Genomic DNA, 27,571 nt, shown 5'->3' with positions numbered 1-27,571 from the left:
CACTAGCTCCCTAGTTCGAACTAGGGAGGCTAATGTAGGCATTCGAAGTTGCAAATCAAGCCCGGGATTTAAATATCCCGCGCTTGATTTACATCTTCCTGGCTGGTCACCATTTTTTGAAATGTACAAGTCCGAACTAACTGCCCGCATCTACACACGGCAGGGACCCAGTATTTTGAATTAAAGCCCTAAATCGAACTACCTGTTATTCCTCCTGCAAGGGGGCTAGACATACCCTAATAGAACTATTCTATTTAAAGTTAGAACCTAATAGAACCTGTTTAAAGTTAAGATTTTGCTGAACCAGAGCCTAAACCCTCATTTTAGAAGGGTATCAGTGTAATAAACTTTGACTATGAATATCAGGCACTTGGATAGCTAGTATGAAGCAAACCAAGACCTAATGAAGTCCATGGGAGCGTTTCCATTGACTTAAATGGATCAGGCCCTGCAGGATAAATTCTTTCATTTTGTGGTCAAGGCCTTTCTGTTAGCTGTCACTTCATATCAGGCTGTTGGAGTGGCTAGGGCTGGCCCCCAGAGAGAGAGATGATCTTAGACCAGGGGTGGGCAATAATTTTTGGTGGGGGGGCACTCCAAGATTTTGGAAAGTGGTCAAGGGCTGCACTTTTCTATGGAGGAGGTACGGAGTCTAGGATGGAGGTTGGGTGCAGAAGGGCGCACGGCGTAAGGGAAAGGGGTGCAGGAGAGGGTGTGAGGTTTGAGAGGGAGTATGGGTGAAGGAGGGGGTTGTGATCTGGGTCAGGGGATAGGGGTGTAGGAACAGGGAGGAAGTATGGGTGCAGGAGAGGATTCTGGCTTGGGGGTGGAGTGGAGGAGGGGGTACAGGGTCTGGGAGGGAGTTGTCACCTGGAGTAGGGGGCACAGAGGGTTTGGATGGTGATCTGGGGGAGGGAGTTGGGGTGTAGGAGGGGCTGGGGTGCCAGAGGCAGGCTTTGGCTGGGAGGCACTTACCTAAGTGTCTCCTGGCCAGCAGCCCTGCAGCACCCCAAGGCAGGCTGGGCTCCCTGCCTGCTGCACCCCCAGACCACTTAAAACTACAGGCCGGTCCCTCCACATGGCTCGCAGCTCTGGGAGAGCGAAAAGGCTTGTGTTACCCCCATCTCCCAGGCCAATCACTCAGCTCCTAGTGGCTGGAACAATTGTTCCAGCCACTAGGAGCTGAGAGATTGGCTGGGGTCAATTTCTATTGGCTGGTTGTTTCCAGCCAAGAGGAGCTGAAGTTTGAGCTGGGGCAGGGAGATCACATGAAGCCTTCCTCTCCCTGCAGAGCAGAAAGCTGCATGGACTGTGCTTTAAATCACGGCAGCTGTGTGCCTAGGGTCCTGGCACAGTGGCCCGTGGGCCGGAGCCGGTGACTCGGTGGGCCGGATCTGGCCCCCGGGCCGTATTTTGCCCAGCCCTGTCTTACACCCTGAGCCTGTGCCTTGGACATGATTTGTGCTCTCTGCTCAGCTCACATCCCTTCCTGTTCTCCTTTGTCAGACAGGTCACCAAAGCTGAAGGGGTGTCTCTAGCTGCCACGTACGGGTGCTTGTTTTATGAGGTCTCTGCCTGCCTGGAGTTCGAGGCTGTGCAGCACGTGTTCCACGAAGCAGTGCGGGAAGTGAGGAGGGAGATGGAGAGGAACCTGCCGGCCCGACCACTGTTCATCACAGAGGAGAGGCCCTTCCTGCACCTTGCTGCCCCAACTGCTGTGGCCTCCAAGCACGGCGTGGCCAGCTGCACGCTCAACACCCTTTCCACAGTCAACTACAAAGAGATCCCCTCTGTGGCACAAGCCAAGCTGGTCACCGTGAAATCGTCACGGGCTCAAAGCAAGAGGAAAGCTCCCACGTTGACCTTACTGAAGGGCTTTAAAATATTTTAAGCCTTATCCCCACCCCCGCATTTACTGCTTCAAAGGGATTGGAAGAGAGCAGCCCTTGGCTTTCATAGCATCCTGAGGAACCTTCTCCAACTTCTACAGTGGCAGTTGACAATTTCCATGGCCGTTGAGGCTTACAGACCGTCTTCTGTGTTTACTGACAATGCGTTGGGGCCTAAGTTCTACAGCAAAGCACTTTGGTTGGAAGGCAAATAGCAGGCCCAGGACTGAAGGAAGAAGAGTCTGAAACTTTGTCATGGCTTCCTTCTAAATCACCGACTTTTTGTCCTGTCCCTGTAGCTCAGCGTCGCTGCGGGATTGGCACGTTACTCCTATTCATTTGCACTGAGTGTTAGTAAAGCTCTTTGCTACAGCAGAAACAGGACATGGAGCGCAGGAGGAAGCCTACGTTATATTCATCACGTCAGCAGCGTGAGAGGCTGAATGCCCTCTCCTGGGCACAGGTTAAATACACTTTACACTGTCTGCCCAGGAGGCCAGATTCTCTACTTGTACGGGTGTAGCACGTCTTGGAGAATCAGCTCCCGTAAATGCACACCAGCTGATGAGGCAAGATGGGCAGCCTGTAGAATAACTGGGGCCAGAGTCTGTAACCACAGTGATCATGTAGATCGGGGTGGCTGCACGGGCTCTTCAGAAGTTAATTTGTGACTCCTTGCAAAGGAGCCAGCTTCAGAACTATAGGCACCAACTTTCCAATGTGTCAGGGGTGCTTACTGCTCAACCCCCGGCTCTGCCCCCACTCCACCCCTTACCTCAAGGCCTCCACCATGGCCTGACCCCTCCCTGGATCCTGTTGCACCCTCGCTTCTCCCCCCTCCCTCCTTGCCTCCAGTGCATGTGTTACTGTGTCTCTTTGCCGAGGTACAATGGTATATTCTGGCTCCTTGGCCTAGGTTGGTCACCCCTGCCGTAGATGGCATGGATGTAATGCTCAGCCTGGGACTCCAGGTGGAAATACTTGGTGGAGCTAGGGTTGCCAGGTGTCTGGTATTCACTCGGACAGTCCTGTATTTTCGCCTCCTGTCTGGTAAAAAAAATTCAGAAAATACCAGACACCTAAGATGTCCGGTATTTTCTGATTTTTTCCCCTGGCCAGGAGGCGAAAATGCCAGACACCTGGCAACCCTACAAACACTCAGCGCCTGGCCTCCCCCCCTTCCCAAAGCTCCCCCTGTCTCCTCACACCCCCAGCCCTCTAACCCCAGAGCCCATGCTTACCTGGTTCTGCAAGGCTGCCGGCACAAAATGGCTGCTGGCAAAAAGACCAAGGAGAAGCAATGACTTGCCTAGGTCTTAGTGCTCAACTGCTCCCCGTTCCTATCCCTGCACTCACTCTTAAAGGAGACATGCTGTTTTAATATTGTTTTATTTTAATATATTTTTTTTGCTTAATAAGTCTTGGAGTCCCTTCCTTTTTTTTTCAACAACTTTGGTCTCCTCCCCTTTGTTTTTCATCAACAGAAATTTTTCCCGGTGTTTTTTTTTTGGGGTGTGTGTGTGAGTGTTCGGTATTTTTGTTTCAACCATCTGGCAACCCTAGGTGGAGCTGGTTGGAATAGACGACTTCATCACAGAATGATTTACGGAGAGGTGTTGATTTTCACAGACCTTTTGTCAGGAAGGGTTGAGAGTGAGAAGGGGAGTGGCTAAGGCCTTCCACTGACATGTGGGCGAGCAAGGGAGTTGTCTGTGCACTGGTCTGGGTCAAAATTCATGCTTCTGTCTGATTCACAACAGTGTCCATCCCAGATCACTTTGGTTCTGGCAGACCAGGGATATGAACCCAGATCTGCCACATCCCAGGCCCGCCCGCTCGCTTTGCAACTTTGAAAGTGACCACAACTTGGAATTGTGGACAAGCTGTAGTATCGGGCTCATGTTGTCAGTGCTGAAGATCAGTAGGGTGAAGGCATAATGTCTGTTGAATTTAGGTAGAAGGTGGTCAGAGATACATGTCAGAAATAAGGTTGTTTGGAGTATCTTGACTAAATTTCCATGCTTACCAACAGTTGAGGGGGAAGTAGGGGCTTTAAACTGTACCTGGAAATGTCCTAGCTTTCCAATGTTTGTGAAAATGCCAGTGGTCTTCTAAGGTTTGGTCCCTTAAAATTACTGCTATATATTTGCAGTCCTAACTAGATTCATCTGCAAATCCAGAGTTTGTGTCCTGTGCAACTCCCACTGGGATCAGTGGGAAAACTCCCTTTCACTTCCATGGGAGCAGGAAGGGGTCCATTGTTTAGAGATCTACAAATTCCATTACAGGGAACTTGCTACAGCGCCTGTGATGAAAGTCCTTCTTGCTACGTTTGTGTCAAAATGTTGACACAAAGCGCTCCTGGGCTGATCAATTAAATTTCGTGACCACGGAGCTCTCTAGTGGAATGTCAGAGCACTGCAGCAGGTAGGCCTATCTCATGGCAGGACACCAGCCACTAGAATACAGAAATGCACAAAGGGTGGCGGGTTAGTCTATAAGGCTATGTCTACACTGGGAGTTTTTGCAGCAGAAAATATGCTAATGAGGGACTCATTAGCATAAGTTATGATGTCATTAGCATATTTTCTGCCGTTTCTTTTTGCGCTAGGGGTTTTTGCGCAAAACGAAGCAGTGTAGCCACTTCCGTTTTGTGCAAGTCTGTCCCTCATTAGCATATTTTCTGCCGCAAAAACTCCCAGTGAATGACTAGTGCCCCTCCAGGGGCAAATTGATTTAAATATGGCAAACCAAACTAATGGCGTGCACAGCAAATAAAATGAGGAGTGTTTACATTGTGCATTAAGCAATAAGCAAGGAAAGACTGTGAATTGAAACGAAAAAGGTTGCAAATAGAACTGCAGCAGAATAAGCACATCCGAGGGTATAAAAGCAAAGCCCAGGCACTGAAATAGCTTGGGCCAAAATTTTTTGTAACGATTTTTTTAAAATGCCATGTTCCTTTTCAAACACTTTGCCAATGGACTACTCCTTTAGGAAGTGGGGTTAAACAAGACCTTGTGTGTATAAAATTGATACATATTCTGTTTGTCTTAAATTATTTGCGGGTGTTGCCAATCCATGCCTGCTGGAGAGAATGCTGAAGAGCTCTCAAGCAAGAGCCCAAATCACAGCGAGCAGGCCACTTTCCGTAAGCCAGGCAATGTCCTTTCTTTTCCTTTTTGTACATGGTTTGGGGACGGTAATTACTCTGCTTCTCTACAGAGTTGCACTTCTCTGCACTGTAAAGTCCTGTATCTATAATGACGCAATTTCAATTCAATGATTTTGGAAAATATTTTAATAAAGGCAACTTTTAACGACGCCTCAGCACATCTGTTTAGCTTCCGCTTTTTCTTGCTGAACCTTCACAGGGTGTTTTAAAGCATGGCATTTCCAGGCGGCCTAGCGTCAAATACTCCCCCCTTCCTTGTCTGGTTTGGCTCATCTGATTGTTTTGCAGGGGAGGCGAATGACAGCTGAGAGAGGGTGGGCAAAGCTGGTATGTAGGAGTATCCTGGAACCAACTGACAGCAGCAGCAGGTCGGGATGGGACCATACTGGCATCAAACCAGACGGGACCAGACCGCATCTGAGTCAGGAGCAGCTCACGCTGAAGAACCTCCTCTGCTATTTCTTTTTATTCCACTTGATAAACGGGGCTTAACTTCCAAAGCTTCAGTTAGGATGAATTTAGATACACAACCCTTTGTGAAACGTGTCTAGGGTCTAGATGCCGACTGCACTTGCTGTTAGACGTCTTCCTCAGCCTTGTCTGAGTATAGGGTTGTAACATTGCCATCTTTCCACTGAACCAGAACTTCCCCAGGTCTTTGTTGGTTTGGAATCAATGTTTGTGTTAAAGGATTCAAGTTACTGTCTTCCTTCAAATGCACAAAGGGTGGCTTGGCTTCCGGCTCACTTGGCTTTTCAGCATCAGCACTTTGTTTATACAGGATAATCTTCCTGTTTCTAATGGGGAGGGAGAAACAAGAAGCAACAAGTGAAAAAGCAGACCCGGAGCAGGGTTTTGGTGCGGAACTGGCATACGCGCTGCTCGGCACTGTGTGTACATTAGGGGACGATGTTTAGAAAACCCCAGGTGCAGCAAGTTATGTACGTGGAGCGAAGTGTTTAAGTACATGCAGCTGCAGAGTTTATATTACTATCAATGAAATCCAAAGAGAAAATATAATACAGGTTGAACCTCTGCAGTTCAGCCCCCTCGGGACTTTACCAGTGTCGAACCAGAGAATTTGCTGAACCACAGGAGGTCAATATTGTCTAGCAGCATCACCAGCAAATCCACTGAATACTGGGATGTTAGAAGGCACTTAGGGGTAAATTAGAGCTAAATCACAGCACAGAACACTGAGAGCCGGGACTGGTGGCTGTAAACAAACTTGATGGGACTGCGGAAATTTGGCCACACCCATGAGAAGTGGACATCCAGCTCACTCAAATCATGTTGGACAGAGAGTGCTGGACTAGAGAGGTTCAACCTGTACACCGAGTTGTCTAAATCAGAGGTGGGGAAACTTTTTTGGTTTGGAGTCCCTGACACTCAGAAAAATCAGTTGGGGGCCACACACAAGTGAGAGAAAAAAAAACCCAACCTCCAGCCCCCCTCCCTCCAAAAAGACCCCAAAACTCACTGATCAGGATCCTAGCAACAAAATAAAATAAAATACATAAACTCACTGACCTGGCTCCCAAGAAGCGAAAGAACCAAAACAACCCTCCCCTTCCAAAAAAGAAAAACCTTTCTGATCTGGCTCGCAATAAGCTCAGGCATTCTTCCTCCAGTCCCGTGGGGGTGGGGAGGGTGCCAGGGCTCAGAAACTTTGCCACAGGGCTGGCGTGTGAGCACTGGCCTGCTCTGCTGCCGGGGGAAGGCCTGAGACTCGTTACAGACTGGATCCAAGTAAACTGGGGGCCGGATCCGGCCCGTGGGCCAGAGATTCCCCACTCCTGATGTGAATCAATTGCCTAACACCAGCGAGCAATAATCAAAATTAGATGCACAGCAGGACTATCTGATATGACTTTTGCTGCTGCTTTCTTCTGTTAGAATGACAAGAAAATGCTAATGATTGTGGCTGGAGTGAGGTGCAAAATGTGTTGCCTTAGGAGAAGACTGTCTAATGCTCAACTCCGAGGTACCTGCTGACCAACGTGTTTGAATATTGCAGACTGGTGTTATTCCAGCGGAAACTAGATTTTGAGGGTTGAGACATTCTCTGATGCTACATCTGACACTGATTACATCCCACTGTTGCTCTAGAAACCAAATGGTGTGAACGCTTGTTTTGAATAGGCAAGGCAGAGTGGGATGGGAGAGATCTTATTATCCTGAGCTCTCTCTCACACTTTATCAATCTTAGGTTCTTATTCAGCCTCCATTTTCAGAGTATCTGAGCCCCTCACAATCTTTTTAAAATGGATCTTTTCCCTATAGCAGCTCTGTGAGTTAGGAACATGCTCTTATCTCCAGTTTACAAATGGGGAAACAGAGGCCCGGAATGGCTAAGTGACTTGGCCAAATCACACAAGAAGTCGGTGGCAGAGCAGAACAGGAAACTGAACGGACCAACAAGCCAGCCCTTCCGAGGAGCATAGAGCTGGGCTTTCTTCCACTGTGGGAAAGGGGATTAAGATGCAACCCTCCCTCTGTGCATCAATTGCCTCATTTGGCAAAACAGGGTAACAACCGCCTGGCTTTGTATGGCACATTAGGAAACAGGTGAAAAGCATGATGCAAATCCAACGTGTGGATTTCTATTACTCTAATGTTTCGGATGTGCCAGTGATTTCTTTTGTGCCTGACACACAGTCATAGTCATTCCAGTGCTTGGCCGCCATCAGATGGCAACAGCTTTCAACGTGCAGTGCATTCAGATTAGCAGCCTAGTGGGTAAGGAAGAGCTGGAGTAGTTTTGAAAATAGTCCTGTGGTTGGGTGGATACCCCTTGGGATGATTTCTTAGATAGCCCCTTCTTAAAACCAAGCATGATCAAGAGCCCATTTTGAATAGCATGATGTTCCTCCATCACAATCCCTCAGACAGTGTCCTGGCTGGAGATGGGTGGACATGTCGGGGGGAGGGGAGAAGCATGCAGAGAGCCCACACACCTTTGTGCACCCGAGGGAGGGAGAGCCCGTATCCCAACGCTGGACGCAGGGACGGACGGAGGCATGTGCGAGCCGGGCAGCTGCCCAGGGCGCCAACTGATGGGGGGCACCTGATAGCAGCTGCAAGGGGCGTGCGGCGTCTCTTTCAGCTGCCATCAGGTGCCATGCGCCCGGCTCCCGCAGCGCTGGCCCGCCCGCATCCCCGCGGCACTGGCCAGCAAAGCCATTCCCCCCACAGCCGCGGGGCCCTACACAGGGGCGGGCCCGCTTCCCCACGGGTGGGCCTGCTCATGTGTCGTGCGCTCCAGGGGCGGTGCCGCACGCCCGTGCCCAGGGCGCCAGAGTGCCTCGGGCCGACCCTGGCAGGACGTCTCTACACACAGGCACTGAGGGATTTTGGATTAAGTCTCCTGTGGGCCGAGGCCTATTAGATTTTGTTAATGTTCCCTCTAATCTTTTTTCATCCATGTGCAGATTTTTTCCAACCATGTGCAGAATAATTTTGATGTGCACTGAGGCACGTGCGAATGTGCACCACCAGAAGAAACAAAACCTAGTTATAGGTGCTCTGCTAATCAGCTGGGCGGCATTTGAATTAGGGATGTTAAAAAGCAGATAATTGGGTAATCCTGTAACTGCTGAAAATTACACATACCAGCTGCTGCCCTGTGCCGCTGCTTCTGGCTTTTAAACTCCTGGCTCCCACCCTGATCCCAGGGAGCCAGCTGCGGCCCCGCTCTGGGGGCTCTGACACAGCCTAGAGCATGGGGTGGCAGCCGGCTCTGCCAGACCAGGAGCCTACATGTAACCATTCACGGTAACAGATAAACCCAGGCTTATTGGTCCCCCACAGGCGCACATCCATGGGGCGCCCTGTTCAGGGTTGGGCAGCCGTCCTCCTGCCTACACTGCCATGGTGTCTCCGTGGCCTTGTTCTCCCCCGGGCCCCAGCCGTGGGGATGAGCCTCCCTGGACCACCAGCGTTCTGCGAGCCTTACCTGTTGGCCATGACGTTTATTCCCAGAAGCAGAAAGCCCAGAAACATTACCGCAATGGACAGGGCTAGGATGGAGTAGTTCCACGTGGACACTGCGGGGAGGAAGCATTGACAAGTGAGGTCGGTGTGGGCACGGCCGTCCTGCCAACCACGGCGCAGCCCTGTTGTGCTGGGTGCGGACCAGCGGCAGGTAGGGTGGGTGAGAGACTGCGCTGGGTCCTGGGGGAGCCGGCTCTGGGGATCCTGGAAGGGGGGGACTCAGGCAAAAGGGGTGAGGCGGGTTCGGGGGGGACACTCCCCCAGCCTTTCAGCACTGTGGCACGCTGCCAGAGGCTCTGGGGGTATTTTGAAGGGCCCGGGGGCTCCTGGCCGATGCCCTTTGAGTCTGGCTGCAGGATTAAGGGAGCACGAAGGGGGCTGTGCTGGGTTGTCTTCATGGAGTCATAGAGTTGGGGGCCAGAGAGGCCCACCCGATCACCCCGTGTGAGCGCCTGTAGCTCCCAGGCCATCGGCTCCACTCTGCGCCGGCGGGCTGACCCCGCGACCGCAGTGAGCCGGAAGGGTTACAGCCCCCGGGAAGCTACACTGCCTTTGGGAAGGAGCACGAGGGGGCGCTACAGCCCCATGCCCTGCAGTGGCAGGGGAATGATTAATAAGCTGGAGCCAGGTGATCCTGGCAGGCCACCCACCCTCGCATGCTGCAGAGGAAGGTGAAACCCCCACCCCCTGCCAATCTGAGGTAAAATTCCTTCCCAGCCTCACCTATGAGAATCCAACCGACAGCCTGCGAACAAGAATCGCCCACTCAAGCTCGCTGCCACCTCTGGGCCCTGCCCCTCCCTCCTGACGCTGGGGAGGAAGATCAGCTCAGGATCTAGCCCACAGTGCATACATTAGATGCCCAGAGAAGAGCTTGCTGCAGGCGGGCCTGATCCACAGGAGCCCCGAGGGACAGATCCTTGGAGGTTTTTAGTCACCTGACTGGGATTGAATGTTTCCTACACAATGCACGAGAGCTCACAATGAGCAGATAACGGCCATCCTGGGTTGGCCCGAAGGTCCTTCTAGCCCAGTATCCTGTCTGCCAACAGTGACCAATGCCAAGTGCCCCAGAGGGAGTGAACAGAAACAAGGAATCATCATGTGATCCCTCCCCGTCACCCATTTCCAGGCAAACAGAGGCTAGGGACACCATTCCTATCCTGGCTAATAGCCATTAATGGACCTATCCTCCATGAATTTATCTAGCTCTTTTCTGAACCCTGTTAAAGTCCTGATCTTCACAACCTCCTCCGGCAAGGAGTTCCACAGGTTGACTGTGCACTGCATGAAGAAATACTTCCTTTTATTTACTTGAAACCAGATACCTATTAATTTTGTTTGGTAACCCCTAGTCCTTGTGTTATGGCAAGGAGTAAATAACTCTTCTTCATTCCCTTTTTTCCCACTCCACTCGTGATTTTATAGACCTTTAATCATCGGAAAAGTCCCAGTCTTATTAATCCCTCCTCATAGTGCTCCCCACCCCTGCTGATTTCACAAGTGCTGTGAACAGCAGGACAGTTTGCAGGATAGCCCCTGTGACCTTTCAGGTCCTACGCATTCCTCTGAAGTGCTCGTAAGCAGCCTGCTCCGAGGGCACATCTCCAGAGCTGTGTGCCCCAAATGCAGGAGCACCCCAAGCTAGCTGCTTGTTCTGAGGCTAAAGCACCCGGCAGAATTAAATCCCCTTGAAACGGGGGTTTAGACTTTGGCCCAAAGGGGAGGAAGGAGTCTAGGGCTGAAGCAGCGAGGAATGTTATCAGCGAGGAATCACAAGCGGTCGTGTCCCAAAGTCCTTACTTGAGCAAAGCTCCATTGACTTTGGGATGTGGCCCATTAAAAGCTAATATTTAATGATCAAATTCCATGGCATGCCTGTGCTCTTCTGCATGCTGTCCTTTGGCTTCCATGCCAAAGTCTTTTCTCTCCCAGTTTTCCCCTGGGGCGCTAGGTCTCTGATCCTGCACCACAAACGTCAAGGGAGCTTTGCCGCCCTCTCTGGCTGAGGGATTGACTGTATGGCCTCGGCTCAGGTCATATTGATCCATGCTTCCTGCTTTGTTGAAGCAGCCTATGATCACAGACCTTTACTCCCACGGCTGGAAGACACACAGGGCAGAAAAGTCAGCCAGCACGCTGGAGAAGTTTCCATGTGGGCTGTAAAAGTTTGCAAGGGAGATCAGGGTAATAAAACGTCTCCCATCCCACTTGGCTTTGCCTTCTGATTCTGGAGGACCACCCCAAGCCAGGGAAGGACCTAGATTTATAACACAGGCTCTGAAGAGAGCTGGATGGGAATTTCCTGATGAAGCAGGTTTTGGGAAAAGGCTGATTTCTCAACATTGAAATTGTTTTCTAGGGAAAGAGCTGGTTTTAAAAATCACCGAAGTAAAAAATAAAAATTGGAACAACAAATTTCAAAAAGTTTCAAAATTGTCCACATGCCACGTTTTGACATTTCTGAAACCAAAAGTTTCATTGGCTGGTTCCAAATGGCTTTTTATTTTTTTTAAATTGGAATTAACCTAAAAAGAGCTTGACTTTGAACCAAACCGTTTTGAAATGACCCCATCTAAACATTTTGAGTGAGCCAATCCCAATTCTTTTTCAGCTTATTGGTCCACAAACATTTTCGAAGTTTGCATTTTCATCCTGATTCAGCACAGCAAAACTTTCCTACAGCTCAAAAAGTCTCCTGGGACAGAAAAATCATTTCTGGCCCTCTTCTATGGTTGAAGCCAACAAGGTTCACAACCAGGCACGTGTTTCCCTTCCAGCCCCTGAAGGTCTACCATGTTTATTTATGGTACCTACTATCTTCTCTCCGGTAAAACCACAGCAGCGCCTGAAGTTGTTCTTGAGAAATAGTCACTGCACGAGTGGTATTGCCTGCCGCGTCGGCATGTGCTCGTGTGCTGGTAAGAGCCATGGAGGAATAACTGCTTCCCTCTGCCTTTTCTGTGAAAAAAACAGAAAGATGGACTGACTGGACACCGTGGTTCTGTGGCAAACGCACAGGATGGAAGAGCCTCACTACTGATTCCCGGCGCTGAATTTCTCTTGTTGCACATGGGCACTTGTGCAGGCGCAAAAGCGAGCGTGCGGGTACAAAAGCGAGCTTGCGAACAGAGCCCAGAATTAAACACAGGGAACAGGAATCCGAGAGAAATGTTTGTGTCTGCTCCAATCGCTACCAATCTTGTTATTAATCAGATTTCCCTGTTGGTGGCCAGTCAGGGTATGTCTACACTACCCTCCTAGTTCGAGCTAGGAGGGTAATGTAGGCATACCGCACCTGCAAATGAAGCCCGGGATTTGAATTTCCCGGGCTTCATTTGCATAAGCGGGGAGCCGCCATTTTTAAAACCCCGCTGGTTCCTAGTTCAAACTACCTAGTTCGTGCCCCGTGTAGCCGCGCTGCATGGGGTTCGAACCAACGGGGTTTTAAAAATGGCGGCTCCCCGCTTATGCAAATGAAGCCCGGTAAATTCAAATCCCGGGCTTCATTTGCAAGTGCGGTATGCCTACATTACCCCACTAGTTCGAACTAGCGGGGTAGTGTAGACATACCCTTAGAGACACTTGTGCCTTTAATTCAAATGACCTCAGATCTACCTCAGGTTTTACCTAAACAAACTGAGAAATCCGATGTTGATTTTCCACCGTCTGGGACCTGTAGTACCAACCTCTCTCTACGTGCTTCTTCCATGGGCAGACTGCTGTCTTGTACAGCGGTTTTCAGACTACGGGGAGTGACGTAGTCCTGGGACGTGGAGTGTCAGGCACTGGGTCTCGTTGCTGCAGGTGGATCAGGTGACCCGTGGGGGGGGGGGGGCTAAGGCAGCTGCCTGCCTGTCATGAACTGCAGACTGTGCTGCACCCCAGAAGCGGACGGCAGCAGGTCCAGCTCCTGGGGGGGGGGTATGTTTATGAGTGTGTGTGAGCACACAGGGCTCCGTGCATTGCCCCTGCCCTGAGCACCAGCTCTGCTCTCCCATTGGCTGGGAACCTGCTGCTGGCTGCTTCTGGAGCGCAGCCTAGTCTGTGGGACCAGGAGAGGCAGGAAGCTGCCCAGCCCCCCTACTGCACCGCTAACCAGGAGCTGCTCCATGTGAGCCCTTCCTGCCCCAGCCCTGACACCCCCAAAGCCGGAGCCCTCTCGTACATCTCCTCAGCCCCACCCCGGAGCCCACACTCCAGTCAAATTATGTTGGCTCGTGGCATCACCAATTTTCTTCAACTGGGTCATGAGAAAAAAAGTTAGAAAAACCCAGCTGATATTTTTCAGCTGATTGGCCGGGACTGCAGAACCCCCTTGTGTGTGACACACAGGACTGCAAAACCACAGCAAATTCAGTGCATGGTATTAGCAAGGGATGCATGTGTTTAGTGAGTGTCTTTTTCTTTTCGGTGTCTGACGTTTACCTGGCTTCTCGTCACATACACTTCGCCTCCTACTGACTCGCCATCAGGCAGCTGCGCTTTTCATATCCCCCAGAGAGGCTGTATTATTCTCTGCTGTCAGGTATAGATGGGTGCTACCCACAGAATGCAGTGTGAAATCAACACACTCCCACTTTGCATGTGCTGCACTTTCACAGGGACTTAGGTGCTCTCTGCTGCCTCCTTTGGCAGACAGACATTTCCCAGTACCTTCGTTGAGCAAGGAATTGTCTTGCCAAGACCAGTGTTGGAACTCTGATGTGGGATCACAGCCCGCTAAGAGGAAATTCTCATCTGTGGAGCTGGCTTGTAAACACAGCTTGGCTGTATCTACATTGGCATCCCTTTCCGGGAAAGGGATGCTAATGAGACACATCGCAATTGCAAATCCACGGGGGATTTAAATATCCCCCGCGTCATTTGCATTTACATGGCTGCCGCTTTTTTCCGGCTTGGGGATAAGTCAGAGAAAAGCGCCAGTCTAGACGTGATTCTCCGGAAAATAAGCCCTTTTCCGGAGGATTTCTTATTCCTACTTTCTGGAAAGGGATGTCAATGTCGACACGGCCACAGACTTTAGCATTGTGGATGAGAAAACCTTGTGCGCCTGCAAAGAAACCAGAGGTTGAGCACAGTCCTCCTGTACAGACGGGACAGTTCTGTACAAACCATGGTAAAGGCAGTCATCAAATCAAGCAATCTTTAATGTCTCTGGAGAGCAGAGAGGAGTCATGCAAAAGCCACACGCGCCGTGAACTGCATGAAGATCAGTTTCCTTCTTTTGGCAATACTGAGCCAGCTTTTGTGGGATTTGAACCTGTTGTTATTCCAAGGAGCTTAAGGCCTTATCTCCAATTATGGGAGAATCAATGTTCAGGCGATCGGTCTTCTGGGGTTTGATTTAGAGGGTCTAGTAAAGACCTGCTAAATCAAACGCTGCGGGCACCCCCGTCAACCGCCTTTCTCCTCATGTCGTAAGAAGCAAGCGAAGTTGACAGGAGTGTTTAGGCTATTGACCTCCCACTGTGGAGCTGCCCCAGAAAATCGATGCAAGATACGTCGACTCCAGGTACACAATTCACATAGCTGGAGTTGCGTATCTTGCATTGATTTTCTCCACCAGTGTAGACCTGGCTTTAGGGTTTCAGAAGGAAATCCACTGCCATCCTGTATAAACTGCTGCTCTGCAGCTGGGGGAAGAGTCTAGCTATGTCCTCATTCCCATCCTCAGTCTACAACCCAGCTACCCCCTACATCTGTGATCTGGCTCTCTCAGCATTCAGGGAAATAGCAAGTTCAGCTACTATTGTATTGTTTCACTAGCTAATTTGGGGTATTTCAGTCCTAGCACATTTCTGCTGGGAGCACTTTGAGGAAAGTCCCCCACTATAGCCAATGACTTTGGGCCACATTTTGCCTACTGTTGGTAACTCCCCTGATGTCAATGGAATTGTGACAGTTTAGCTGAGTGGAGAATTTGAAGTTACTCCAGATTTAGGCCAATACAGATTAGAGGAGAGCCAGAGCCCCAGATGTGTATGGAAACTCACAGCAATAGCACACTTAGATTGCACACGCAGGTACCATGTGTATGCACGGGTGCACTCAGACAGGTACCTGTGTTTGCTAACGTCCCGACAGACCTTCAAATGGACACTCCAGGTGCAAAAGTTCCTTTTCAAGCCAAATGTGGCAATTGGGCGTGTAGATGTAGGATAAGCGGGGCACCTAGTGCTCTGTCCCAGAGTGATTCACTCTGCCACCCTGATCAGCAGGGCCACCTGCCCAGCCTGACGTGGGGAAGAGTTGAAGACAAGGGGCTGTCTTGGAGTGGGGATGAGAGGGGCTGCTCCTCATGTTGGCCTTTCTCCAAGCAAAGACTCTACCTTGCACCAGTAGAAACAAGATTATCCAGAGGGACTTCATAGTTGTAGATACAATTCTAAAATGGAGCAGGCGTCTCCGAAGTATGGGACTTGGAAACCTGGGAAAGAAAAAAAGCCAAGAGGTGGACACTTTCTTGATCCCCTGAGAGCGTGGCTTGTGGTAGTTCACTAGTACTCGCGGCCACTGCCTGTATCAATGCAAAATAATGTTGCGTCAGCAACAGGCTCAGAGGAATCAGACATTAGGCCAACATGTTCATTCTCCAGCGTCTCCTGTGCTCTCTCCTGTCTCATTTTAAATGTAGGAGCAATGGGAAGTCCAGCCTGTTCCAAAGCCTGATAGATCAGCCCGTTCTGACATAGGTTCCAAAGAACATAAGAACATAAGAACGGCCATCCTGGCTCAGTATCCTGTCTGCTGACAGTGGCCAATGCCAGATGCCCCAGAGGGTGGGAACACAACAGGTAATCCTCACGGGATCCCACCCTGTCACCTCCAGAGAAACAGAGGCTAGGGACCCCATTCCTACCCATCCTGGCTGATAGCCATTGACGGACCTAACCTCCATGAATCTATCTAGCTCTTATTTGAACCCTGTTAAAGTCCTAGCCTTCAGCACATCCTCTGGCAAGGAGTTCCACAGGTTGACTGTGCACTGAGTGAAGAAAAACTTCCTTGTGTTTGTTTTAAACCTGATGCCTGTGTATTTCATTTGGCGACCCCTCGTTTTTATATTGCGGGAATAAGTGAATTCCTTATTCACTTTGTCCACACCAGTCATGATTTTATAAACCTCTGTCAAAGTCCAGCTTCGACGCCTGCGTGCGTCTCTTCTCATCGCACCAGGCCAAGCTGACTGAACGGGACACAGCGCTGATTCTAAGAGCCCCCCGGCCAGGGAACAGCCCTGCCCAAGCAGCCCTTGGCCTGCCGCTAGGAGCCAGCTTCTTTCCTCTGTTCCTTCCTCCGGTGCCAGCTGCTCCTGACTGGCTCCCCTGCCACCCAGCACCCGAGAAATGGCATGGGAGGGGCAGGATGGGGGAGCATCTGCCGCCCGTCAGAGGAAAGCAGGAGTGACTAGGCCTTGAGAGCTCCGTGAGCAGAAGGGGAAGGAGGCAGCTCCTGATGCCAGGCTGAAGGGTAGGTGTCTCCTGTTCTTCATTAGCTCCAAGAGCCATGCGCCTCCCTCGCCTCAGCAGGGTGAACATCCTCCACCCACCCCGAGCCTCCGCTCCTACCCACGCTCTGCCTGTCTGTCCCACCCACACGCCTCCGTCCTGTCTGGAGGGATTGTGTCCCCTGGTTGTTCTGTCTCTGCGGCCCATTCAGTTCATGGCCTGTTTGCTGAGCCTGCCAAGGAGCAGGCTAATTACCACACACAGCTGTGACTGTGTGTGCGCGTGGGGGACGGGGTGGCAGGGGCAGGTGGGGGAGGGGTTTCTGGCCTGCTGGACCGATACGACTTAATTTACTCTTTATGGTAAAAACCTCGTCCCTCCCAGCCTGCTCCGGGAGTGAGCTGCGACGTACCGCTGGGCAGATGACTGTCCCATCACCCGTCTTGGAGCTACTTGGGCTCCACCTTTCGTTTATTATTATAACCACCCGATTTTCCTCCTCCATTCCTTCCTCTGCCTTTAATTGGCAATCTCGCAAGTGAGTTGTCTGACCTCAGAGTGGCCCCTAGTGATTGCTCACCCACTCGTTATGCTGCTCAATGAATGCTAATAAAGACCCTGCTGACTCTGACATGAAACATCTGTCCTACTGGTTATTCACCCGGCGACTGCTTTTTTCGGGCTGCAGGTCACAGATTACAATTTCCTAACAATTCAAAGTTCATATTTTACAGCCAGTTACGCCTGCAGGCTCATTTCCTCATGACAGACAGTCAAGTTCTAGGCACTACATGTGCAGATATGGTTCTGTAATGTTCTGTTTTGCAGCTGCACTGCTTTTTAGAACAGGGGTTCTCAACCAGGGAGAGACATACCCCTGGGAGTAAGCAGAAGTCTTCTGGGGGTACAGTAACTTATGGAGATATTTGCCCCGATTTACAATAGACTCCATAAAAAGCAGTAGCAAAGTCAATGCAAATTAAAATTTCATAGGGACAATGGCTTGTTTATACCACTCTTTGTAGTACAGGCAGTCCCCGGGTTACGTACAAGATAGGGACTGTAGGTTTGTTCTTAAGTTGAATCTGTATGTAAGTCGGAACTGGCATCCAGATTCAGCCGCTGCTGAAACTGATCAGTTTCAACAGCGGCTGAATCTGGACACCAGTTCTGACTTACATATGGATTCAACTTAAAAACCCCAGGCATCCCCAAGTCAGCTGCTGCTGAAACTGATCAGCAGCTGATTCCAGGAAGCCCGGGGCAGAGCAACTCTGCCTCGGGCTTCCTGTAGTCAGCCACTGATCAGTTTCAGCAGCGGCTAACTTGGGGACGCCTGGGGCAGAGCAGCTCGGGTGCTGCTGGGTTGGTCCAGTAGTGCGGCCGCTCCTCGGCGCTACTGGACCAACCCAGCAGCACCCCAGCTGCTCTGCCCCAGGCATCCTGATTCAGCCACTGCTGAAACTGATCAGCAGCGGCTGAATCAGGACTCCTGGGGCAGAGCAGCTGGGGTGCTGCCGGGTTGGTCCAGTAGCGCCAAGGAGCGGTGCTGCGGGACCAACTGGCAGCGCCCCACCTGCTCTACCACAGGCCCCGGGCTTTGCTCCACGTCTCCCTAGTCTGCTGGGGGGGGCACTAGCTGCGTCCCCCCCAGCAGATCAGGGAGACGCGGAGCAAAGCGGTGGAGGACCCGGGCCGGACCGCGGCGCTTCCAGATCAGCGCCGCGGTTCGGCCCGGGTCCTCCACGGCTTTGCTCAGCGTCTCCCTGGTCTGCAGACCAGGGAGACGCGGAGCAAAGCGGCGCAGGACCCGGGGCCGGACCTGCGGCGCTTCCAGCTGATCTGGAAGCGGCCGCGGGTCCGGCCCCGGGTCCTCCGCCGCTTTGCTTCCCGTCTCCCTAGTCTGCTGGCTCCCCCAGCAGACCAGGGAGACGGGGAGCAGCTTTTCTCGCCCCGGAGGAGGCGGGCGGCGGGACCAGGCGTCCCGCCGCTCCAGTCCTCTGGGGCAAGAAAATCCCCGTTTGTAACAGCGGATCCGACATAAGTCGGATCCGCGTAACTTGGGGACTGCCTGTATATACTGAAACTAACAGATTTGCCCAGCATTGCCCAGTCGTACCAAAAGAGAGCACTACTCCAAATGTATCCATTTTATCTCTTTTCTGTAAAGTTTATTGAGACGTGATCCTATTCCAGGTTCATCCGAGTGTTCTGGCTCATCTTGGTTCAGTCTCTTTCAACATTCGCTCAGTTATGTCAGTGGCGAGGGCTATACTTGCTTTGGCGAGTCTGACTCTTTTCTGTTTGGTTTTTTGAGAAGCAGTCCCATTCCAGAGACACATCCTATTTTCCAGGCACAACCAAACCCGGATTTTGCTTTAAGTTATGACAAGAGGGAGTGGTTTACCGAATTTGTTGGTCCTAGCTTCAGGAGCGGTTTGAGGTGGGCTGCGGCAGCTGGCGCCCCAGGCGGAACGTGTGATCGGCGCCCCTGCCTGCACGGCTGTCAATAGAGTAACATCATCATTGGGTGCCCTGGGCACCCCGTGACGTCATCATCGGGCTCCCCGTTGAAGGCGGTGCCCTAGGCGACGGCCGAGTCGGCCTATAGTTACTGGCCACCCCTGCCTGGCTTTGATTATTCAGGAGGAGTTCTTGATCAAACAGACAGAGAAACTAAGATATATAGTGGATGTAAGTCCAATATTTACTTAGTTGGTTTATTGTATAAGTATATGATAACAATGAGAAAGTCAGACATTTTGCAGTAACGGTGTTCTGTGACATTTTTGTATTTTGATGTTTGCTTTTGTCAGCAAATAGTTTTTGAGTGTAAGTTGAGGGTAGGCAAGCCAAATCAGACTCCTGAAAAGGAGTAAAGTAGTTTGGAAAGGTTGAGAACCACTGTTTTCGAGACTGAGACTAAACCCCCTGACCGGAGGACGAGTTACCTCACTCTCCATTACACTGACATGCCGATGTTCACCACGGAAAGAACAAGCAAACTATGGGGTGGAAAGAATTTATCTGAGTGTTACTTCTAACAAGATACCCAGCAGTGAATGCTTTAAATCTTGATGGGATGTTTTCTGTGTAATAATGTGTTCAAAGAACTATATATGATATGTACACAGGAGCGGCCTGAGGCCGGCTGCAGCAGCTGGTGCCTCAGGAGGATGGCCCCCACCTGCATGGCTGTCAATGGTGTCACGTTGCTGAATTGGAGGGAAGCAGCCAGATCGCTGCTGCACCCCTAGGTGGGGGTGTTGGCCCCAGAAATTGGTGTGGGGGGAGCCGTGTGGGGTATTGAATGGGAGATTATTGTTTGTTGATCTTATGTACGCTATTTATGTGAGTGTATAATGTCTGTGTGTGTAGGTAGGAATCTGTAATCTGTGTGGAAGCTGAATATTTCTGTGAATGTGGTTAAGCATGGCTATGGACAGGCTGAGTAGCAAAGCTCTGTGGAACAATGACTCTCAATAGGCTATGGACACACCCAAAGAATGGGATTTGTCACCTGAGGGCAGCCAGCAGGAAACATAGAGATTGGCCTCTGACCAGGTGACTGGCTGCATACAAGAAGAGGCCAGGAAGGAGTATAAAGAGGCCATGTGGTCGATGCCATTTTGTTCTCAGCTCAGCACTTCATCCCAGAGGCAGCACTGCAGGGATTGAAGAGCCCGGAAGACCTGTGAACCCATCCTGATCGTAGGATGTGCAATAAGAACTTTTAAACCAGCAGCTGCAACATCTCTGCTAGAGCCTACATCGAGGACTGGGAGATTCGGTGCATGTAACGTACTGTACTTTAATAACCTTACTCTCAGGCTTTTCTTTCTTGTAATAATAAACCTTTAGATATAGATTCTAAAGGATTGGCCCAGCGTGATTTGTGGGTAAGGTCCAGAGGGTAAATTGACCAGGGATCTGTGGCTGGTTTCTTGGAACCGGACAGAACTTGTTCGGGGTAGGTGGGATTGGGTGCTAGGACCCCCCACCTGTGTATGAGGCCCGGGGCCATCTGGGGCACGGATATTGCTGGGGTGTCGGAGGGGTTTTGCTCGGGAGGCTTCAGGCAGGCTGCTGAAGCGCTCTGTGAGACTGGTTTGTGGCCTGTTTGGAGAGGTCGCCAGTCAGGGGGACTGTAAGGAGCCCCGGATTTGAGCAATTCGCCCTGAGCGGACGCCCTCAGCTGTGCCCAGACACGGCCCGGTCTGTCACAAATGGCCATGACATAATCACTGGGTGCCCCATGACATCATCATCGGGCACCCGGGCCGGCGGCACCCTAGGCAACTGCCTAGTTTGCCTAGGCTCACGGGCCGCCCCGATGTATATGGCATCTTTTATCCCCAAATGCTCCGTGAATTATAGGAAAAATCCTGAAATCCTTCCTCAGATCCAACTCCCATTGAGAGCTGAAAGAAGACATACCGTATTTTCCGGCGTATAAGACGACTTTTGATGTTAAAAAACATCCTCCCAAAATCGGGCGTCGTCTTATACGCCGGGTATGAGGCTTTGCAAAGCCTCGGGGGAAGCCGGCGGCGGGGCATCCCAGGCGCGCCTGAGCTGCCCCGCCGCCGGAGCCCCTCCGCGGGGACCGTCTCCAGCAGACCAGGGACACCGGGAGCAAAGGAGGCGGAGGGGCGCTGGGGTATAAGACGAAACCCTATCTTTTAACTAAAAAATTAGGGGGTCGTCTTATACGCCCAGTCGCCTTATACGCCGGAAAATACGGTATATATGGAAATATACCTCTCAAATAGAACTGGAAGGACCAAGTACCATCCCTGGCAGATTTTGCCCAAGATCCCTAAATAGCTCCCTCAAGGGCTGAGCTCACAACCCTGGGTCTAGCAGGTCATTGCTCAAACCACTGAGCTATTCTCCCCTATGAAAGGCAGCCACCTCTAGGGTGGAGCGCAGCAGCCAAGCATTGTATTGCATAGGAGTAAGAAGAGGGGAAATGCTGCTAATGGACAGTTGGGCAAACCCTCGACTGTTATGGAAAGGGCAAAGAGATCTTCCAGGCCCCCACGTTCCTGACGGGAGTTTCATACTTATATTCACACTCCATCTCTCTCCCACACAAAATAAGCCACACTGAATTCCATGTATCTGCCTCCAGCAGAGAAAAGCCTGAACTGAGCATGGGGGACTAGAGAGTTTGGGGAGCACAGACTGGTCAGCCAGTCCCGCCGGGGGGCCTTTCACAATCACTGTGATGTGCCACATTTCATGTTTAAAATCATTGTCTCCCAGTGTCTCATTTGTTTCAGTAACGCAAAGCAAGGGGCTGGTGACTGGATGGGCTGGATCACAAGATTTTGCAACCGCAGGTAAGATTCCGGAATTTGGTTTCACTCTGCAGCAGGATGAAACTGCGCTGCTTTGAAATGTAACAAGAGCATAGAATGCTGGTTAGGACATTCACATAGGATGTAGTAGACTCAGATCCCTACTCTACCGGGTCCTGGCTGAATGCCCTAATCAGCAGGGGTAGCACACTCGCTCTGTCCAGAAATTCTGTCCTGATGTAAGGATCCTTTCACTGAGATGAATGCATTCCCACAAAGAGTTTCCATTTTTGACTAATTGGCCTTAGTTGATGAAGAAACATTTAGTCACAAAATTCCCAACATCTCTAGTGATATCTCTGCCGGAGACTTTGTCCTAGTCTATACTAAGACCTACTTCCAAAATACCTCGCCCCCCGGTTGATTTTCTAAGCGGTGCATCCACACTACCAACCCCGTTATTTTGAAATAACGGTTCACGGAATTCAAACTCTGTACTCCTGCTTTTCACGAGGAGTAATGCTAATTCCGAAATAGGAATTTCAAAATATTGTTAGTGCGGACACTCCAGTGCTGCTAATTCAAACTTATTGGCCTCCAGGAGGCCTCCTGGAGCTACCCAGAGTTAAGGTAGCGCGTCCACATTAACAGAGCCTGCCTCGGACTCATTTTGATGCTTCCCTGTAGTGAGGGCACGCTAGTTCGAATTCGTTAAATTGGGAGTTTTTACGTTTAATTTCGTCATTTCAAAATAGCTTCGTAGTGTAGACATGGCCTTTGTGATCTCTTCCCCATTTCCTTCCAGACTCGACATCCCACGACACACACCACAGCCTTACTGGCTCTGTCAGGAGTGCAGTACCCTCCCTCACCACGCATCCTTCTCATTAAGTTTGTGCGCGAATAAACAACAGTGTAGCCATGGCAACATGCATCATGGCGGTGGAGGTACCACTTAGCTGTGCCGAGTATACATCCACAAGATTCAGGCAGGGTTGGACTTAGCACAGCTAATCCTCCACTCCTGTGCTACACTGCTTTGTACAATTGTGTTAGCTCAGTAAGCTTAGTGTAAATATGGGTATTCAAACAGGGGACTCATACCCCTAACTCATAGTGTAGACATAGCCTTTAGACCCCCTGGGCTAAGCACTCTAGAATTGCATCATAACCGACTCAGAGTTAAGTTTGGCGGGCTATTAGTGACTTGCTTCAGGATGGCTAGATGTCTGAGGACACCAGCCACTGTGCTCAGGTTACTTTAATACTTTGTACTTTGGTACAAATTGGGGAGCTCAGGAAAGAGAAAGCTGGTTTCTAGATTTTCCTAGCTTTAGGTAATTTCAGGCCTATGCACAATGATGTCAATATTTCATCATCTTTGCTGAACATTTTCCCCCCTGTTATTTTGGGTGATAGTACACTGGAAAGATTTCAGATTCTTTTTAGAAGCTGGATTTTTACACTGAACCATGGCAAAATCCCCTCCTTGTACTTTCCAGAGAAAATACACGTGCTCATCTGCATGGAGTTTCATCTTCCAAAAACCCTCAGGGTTCCCCTCAAAAAAAAGTTCTGTGCAATTGGGCAGGGTTTTTTTCAGGAAGTTGTACCACTGGTATTAAAGGGCAGTGAACTGTGGAAACTCAAATGGTGGAGACTGTCATGTTGATAGTGAATATTTTATAAATCCCAACACTCAGTCCTGCAAACCCTTACTCATGAAAGCAATCTGTAGGCAAGGAGCGCGGAAATAATTTGTGCAGTGGGAATGCTGGGAGAACATTGAACCAAACTGCAAACCTTGTCATGATGGAAATTTCAAACCAGGGCGTACGGCAGCGCTCCCAGCCTCTGGTGCCAGCACCTACACATGCAAACCGATCAGCTATACAAGAGCAATCTTGTGACACCCGGCTATACATATTAGCAGGGCTTGACAAACTATGTAATCTACTCGCCCGTGGCAAGTAGATTACAACCTGGAAGAGCCGTGGTTTGGCGAGCCCTGCATATTAGGATCTGAGGATCTGGCCAAGAAGAGTATATTACCACTCCCTCTAGGCACACCGTCGTCTTCTTACTATATATTTTAGAAATGTGCTTGTTTAGTTTAGAAAAGAGAAGACTGAGAGGGGACAGGATAGCAGTTTTCAAGTATCTAAAAGGGTGTTACAAGGAGGAGGGAGAAAAATTATTCTCCATGGCCTCTGATGATAGGACAAGAAGCAAGGGGCTTAAATTGCAGCAAGGGAGGGTTAGGTTGGACATCAGGAAAAACTTCCTGCCTGTCAGGGTGGTTAAACACTGGAATAAATTGCCTCTGTGTGTGTGTTAAACACTGGAATAAAGTGTGTGTGTGTGTGTGTGTGAGAGAGAGAGAGAGAGAGAGAGAGAGAGATCTCCATCCCTGGAGATATTTAAGAGCAGGTTAGACAGACACGTGTCAGGGATGATCTAGACAGTGCTTGTCGTGAGGGCAGGAGAGTGGACTCGATGACCTCTCGAGATCCCTTTCACTTCTAGCGTTCTATGATTCCCTGATTCCATCTGTCTGTCTGAGAGCCTGCTTGTTCAAGAACTCCTCTTAAACTGCAAGAGCTAGGACCACCAGATTTGGGATGCAGTTTCCTCTTATCATAACATAAAGCAAGGTCAGGGTTTGGTTGTGCCAGAACAATGGGAGGTGTGGAATCTGATTGTTTCTCATAAAATGGAAAGGGAGGGGTCTGGCTGGAGGGACAGTTCTACTGTAGAATGACCACAGGGGAGTAGCAAGGGGCCAGAGACGGGGACCAGGACACAAGAGGGCAGGGGTGGAGAAAGGGATGGCTATTTACTATATATTTTTGAGCATTTGTCTGTGTGTCTGTCTGTCCCCCAGCTGGGGTGCATGAACACCTCCCCCAGCTGTGCCTGCAGAAGCTGCAGAGGCCATGGACAAGCACTTCTCACCTGGTCCTAAGCTGCTACAGTGAGGGGGGGCTAGTGTTGTCCTCTCTCCCTGAGAAAGCCTGCAGACTGAACCCCTCATCCCTAGCCCTGCCCCAGAGCAATGATTCAAATAAAGAAAAACAAAACTTATTTGAGTTAAGGCCGGGTGCAACACTGGATAAATATTCTACTATTGCATAATCAAACTAGAATGTCACACATATACCCTTTCTTTTTATTTGGCACATTGGCTTTTACTGGGCTTTAATGGCTTAGGCCATTTACCCGGAGACATCTTATGCTCAGTCTGGGAACAGAACTCCCAGTGATGTTGATAAAGGCCAATTTTTTGTCTCTCTTGGGGGACAAAGTAGATCAGCTGGCCAGCAGACCTGAAATTTGCAGTCAAGGTCCTCCAGTCCAATCCTTCTGTGATATATCTTGTTGATACCAGCACTAGAGATCAGACCAGCCTTCAGAAAGGCCATCGATATGGACAATCTGATAAGAAATTATTTATGTCCTTTCTGTCTCCTTGCCCCAACATCATACAAAATGTTATAATACAATTACAATAATCAAATGCTGGGATTAAGCACATCAGAAAACAGTTTTCTCGTCTCTGTTCCACTGGCCTTAGTTCATGGTTGCGTGTTAATTGCATCCACTCTTGCATGTCATCCCAGATGACTCCCATTCTAACTCTAGTACTTAATTTGCATACCCTGTGCACAATACCTTGTACACAGAAGCCAATATTTTTGAGTCTAAGAAGATGAAACTATGGAATCAGTTCAAGCAAAGTTTTTAGCACTTGGAAGCAAAACTGTTTAATATATTAGATGGAAAAAAAATCTCGAGAGAGATGCGCTTTTTAACCATTATTTTTAACTTTTGAGTAATTCAAATCTAGGAGCAAATCTACACATTTTTCCACATTTTCACAGTATTATTCTGATTTTCCATATATAGGCCTTGAACCATTTGAAGATAGCTATATCCTTCCCATTAAATTCTCTTTCTTATCAGTAAAAGGACAGGCTCACTTTTCTTAAGAATATCAAGTAGATGTTACACACAAATCTCCAGAAATTACCATAGTTTTGAGACATAAAAAGAAAGAATACCTCCATTCAAAAATACCCCAAAATGCACTCACCAGAAAGCCAGCAGTTCTCTCGGCAAGATTTACATCAGAAACATAATTTCCTTTTCTATCTGCAGCTTTGACACTCTTCTGAGCACTTCACTTCAGCAGTTAGATCTTGATACTTCACTTCAGCTGTTAGATCTTGGCTTCTGTAAGTTGCATACAGTGATTCATTCTGCTGCTCCGAATCATGTGGAAAGCAGAACCCAACAAGCATCTTTTTTAAAGTCCCGGAAAATAACACACCCTCTGCCGTTAGTTCCATTTACAACAGGGTGAATGAACTTTTCCCCCAAGTTGAACTTGAAGAATGTTCCATTTATTTACTCACGTTGTTGCATAACCATTATGAAAAAGGAGATCTGAATAAAGCGAGATACTGAAACACATTACTCTGGTTTATAAAAAAGTTATACAATATGGTTTTATTTTGATTGAACCATCCATGAAAGATGGATTATGATGCATGAGAGCCCTACAGCAGAGCTGAAAGTAAGGGGGTACACACAGGTATGCAACTCTGGCAAGAACTGGCTGAACTGCAGCAAAATACAGCAGGGAGCTATTTAAAGAGCTGGCAGGGACCTGGGTTGTGATAGGACAGTACCTTTCATCCTTACCCTTGGCACAAACAACATTCCCTCCTCCCCCACATCCCATTAAAACAGGAATGTATTAAAATAAATGAATACAATGTTTTCACACACTGCATTAATAATAAAGCAAATCATATTCCACATTCATTATGCCTCATTTTTTTCCACCTAGAAAAATTAATGCAGCTATGTGTCCATACTCTCACACAAAGCTTTTTATGGCTAATCTGGGCAGCCCTGATATTTGAAGAATCTGTTGTCCACAGGTCAAAAATTAGTTCATTCATTTTCCCCAATTTTCTTAACCCATTATGTATATTTTCCCACCCACGCTTGTTACAATCCTGTTTTTCTACTGTGGAAGCAAAGATGTTTGAAAGACAACAGGCACAATTCCAGGAAGTAACTTAATGCAATTAAATAATCCAGGCCAGAGGTAAAATTACCAGTTATTAAGGAATTTAAGTTTCAGCCACCGGTGAGAACTGGTTTATAATAAAGTTTGCAACTGATCACACAAGCTATGAAAAGATGTGGAAAAGGCACTGATATATAGCAAAGTGACTTTTTTTCGCTTTCAACAAAAGGCAATTCATGTCAAACCATGAGAAAGTTGACATTTTAGTAATTAAGATTTAGGATTAACTACTGCAGCTAATAAGAAATTAGCGAATACATAGACGTTAAATTACACTTTTTAAGATTAAGCCAGATTCTGATTAGCCAGAGTGTACCACAGAATGTTCAGTCATTACTAAGCCAATGAGAATATAGGGTTTTTTTTCCTAATAATACTGCAGAGGGAGAATATTCAGCACTCCAATTTGGTTGTGAAATTCATAGTTGAGTGAGTTGGGGCTTGACTCCGGGGACCAAAATCACATCAGGGCCACATCAGTGCATACTGCATAAGAAGGAAAATGCACACAACGATTTTAAAAGCATGGCATGAAGTAAATAGCACTTTAGTCTTTCAGCCAATGCTAAGGTGGGAGAACAAAACTATACAAGGCCTCATATCAGCTGCGCAGGTGGGTAAAATAATGTTCCATCACAATGGACATGGCGAGAATGAGATCC

At 49.2% G+C, this 27,571-nt stretch overlaps 2 protein-coding genes across 4 annotated transcripts in view; one reads left to right on the top strand and one right to left on the bottom strand.

Annotated features, from left to right (window-relative positions):
* Positions 1 to 5,214, top strand: part of RASL12 (RAS like family 12) — a 36,929-nt gene extending 31,715 nt beyond the window's left edge. For both annotated transcript variants that reach the window (XM_006129189.4, XM_075896910.1), the window contains one exon: positions 1,507 to 5,214. In XM_006129189.4, coding sequence (XP_006129251.1) covers positions 1,507 to 1,891 — 385 coding nt within the window. In that variant the 3' untranslated portion in view covers positions 1,892 to 5,214. The remainder of the gene's footprint in view (positions 1 to 1,506) is intronic.
* On the bottom strand, positions 5,173 to 26,105 carry SLC51B (SLC51 subunit beta). 2 transcript variants are annotated; one of them, XM_014576618.3, is made up of 5 exons: positions 25,905 to 26,105; positions 15,390 to 15,487; positions 11,875 to 12,018; positions 9,020 to 9,110; positions 5,173 to 5,861 (listed from the first exon to the last, which is right to left on the bottom strand). In XM_014576618.3, exons 2-5 carry the CDS (start codon positions 15,427 to 15,429, stop codon positions 5,642 to 5,644), a joined length of 495 nt encoding a protein of 164 aa, XP_014432104.1. In that variant the 5' UTR covers positions 15,430 to 15,487; positions 25,905 to 26,105; the 3' UTR covers positions 5,173 to 5,641. The 2 variants fall into 2 exon arrangements, with proteins under 2 accessions (XP_014432104.1, XP_014432106.1); XM_014576620.3 differs by lacking the exon at positions 15,390 to 15,487.
* Positions 26,106 to 27,571: the final 1,466 nt, after the last annotated feature.

This window comes from Pelodiscus sinensis, chromosome 14 (genome assembly GCF_049634645.1).
Source record: "Pelodiscus sinensis isolate JC-2024 chromosome 14, ASM4963464v1, whole genome shotgun sequence".
NCBI lineage: Eukaryota > Metazoa > Chordata > Testudines > Trionychidae > Pelodiscus > Pelodiscus sinensis.
The sequence above is the reverse complement of the archived record's forward strand: the minus strand, read 5'-3'. Positions and strand labels throughout refer to the sequence as shown.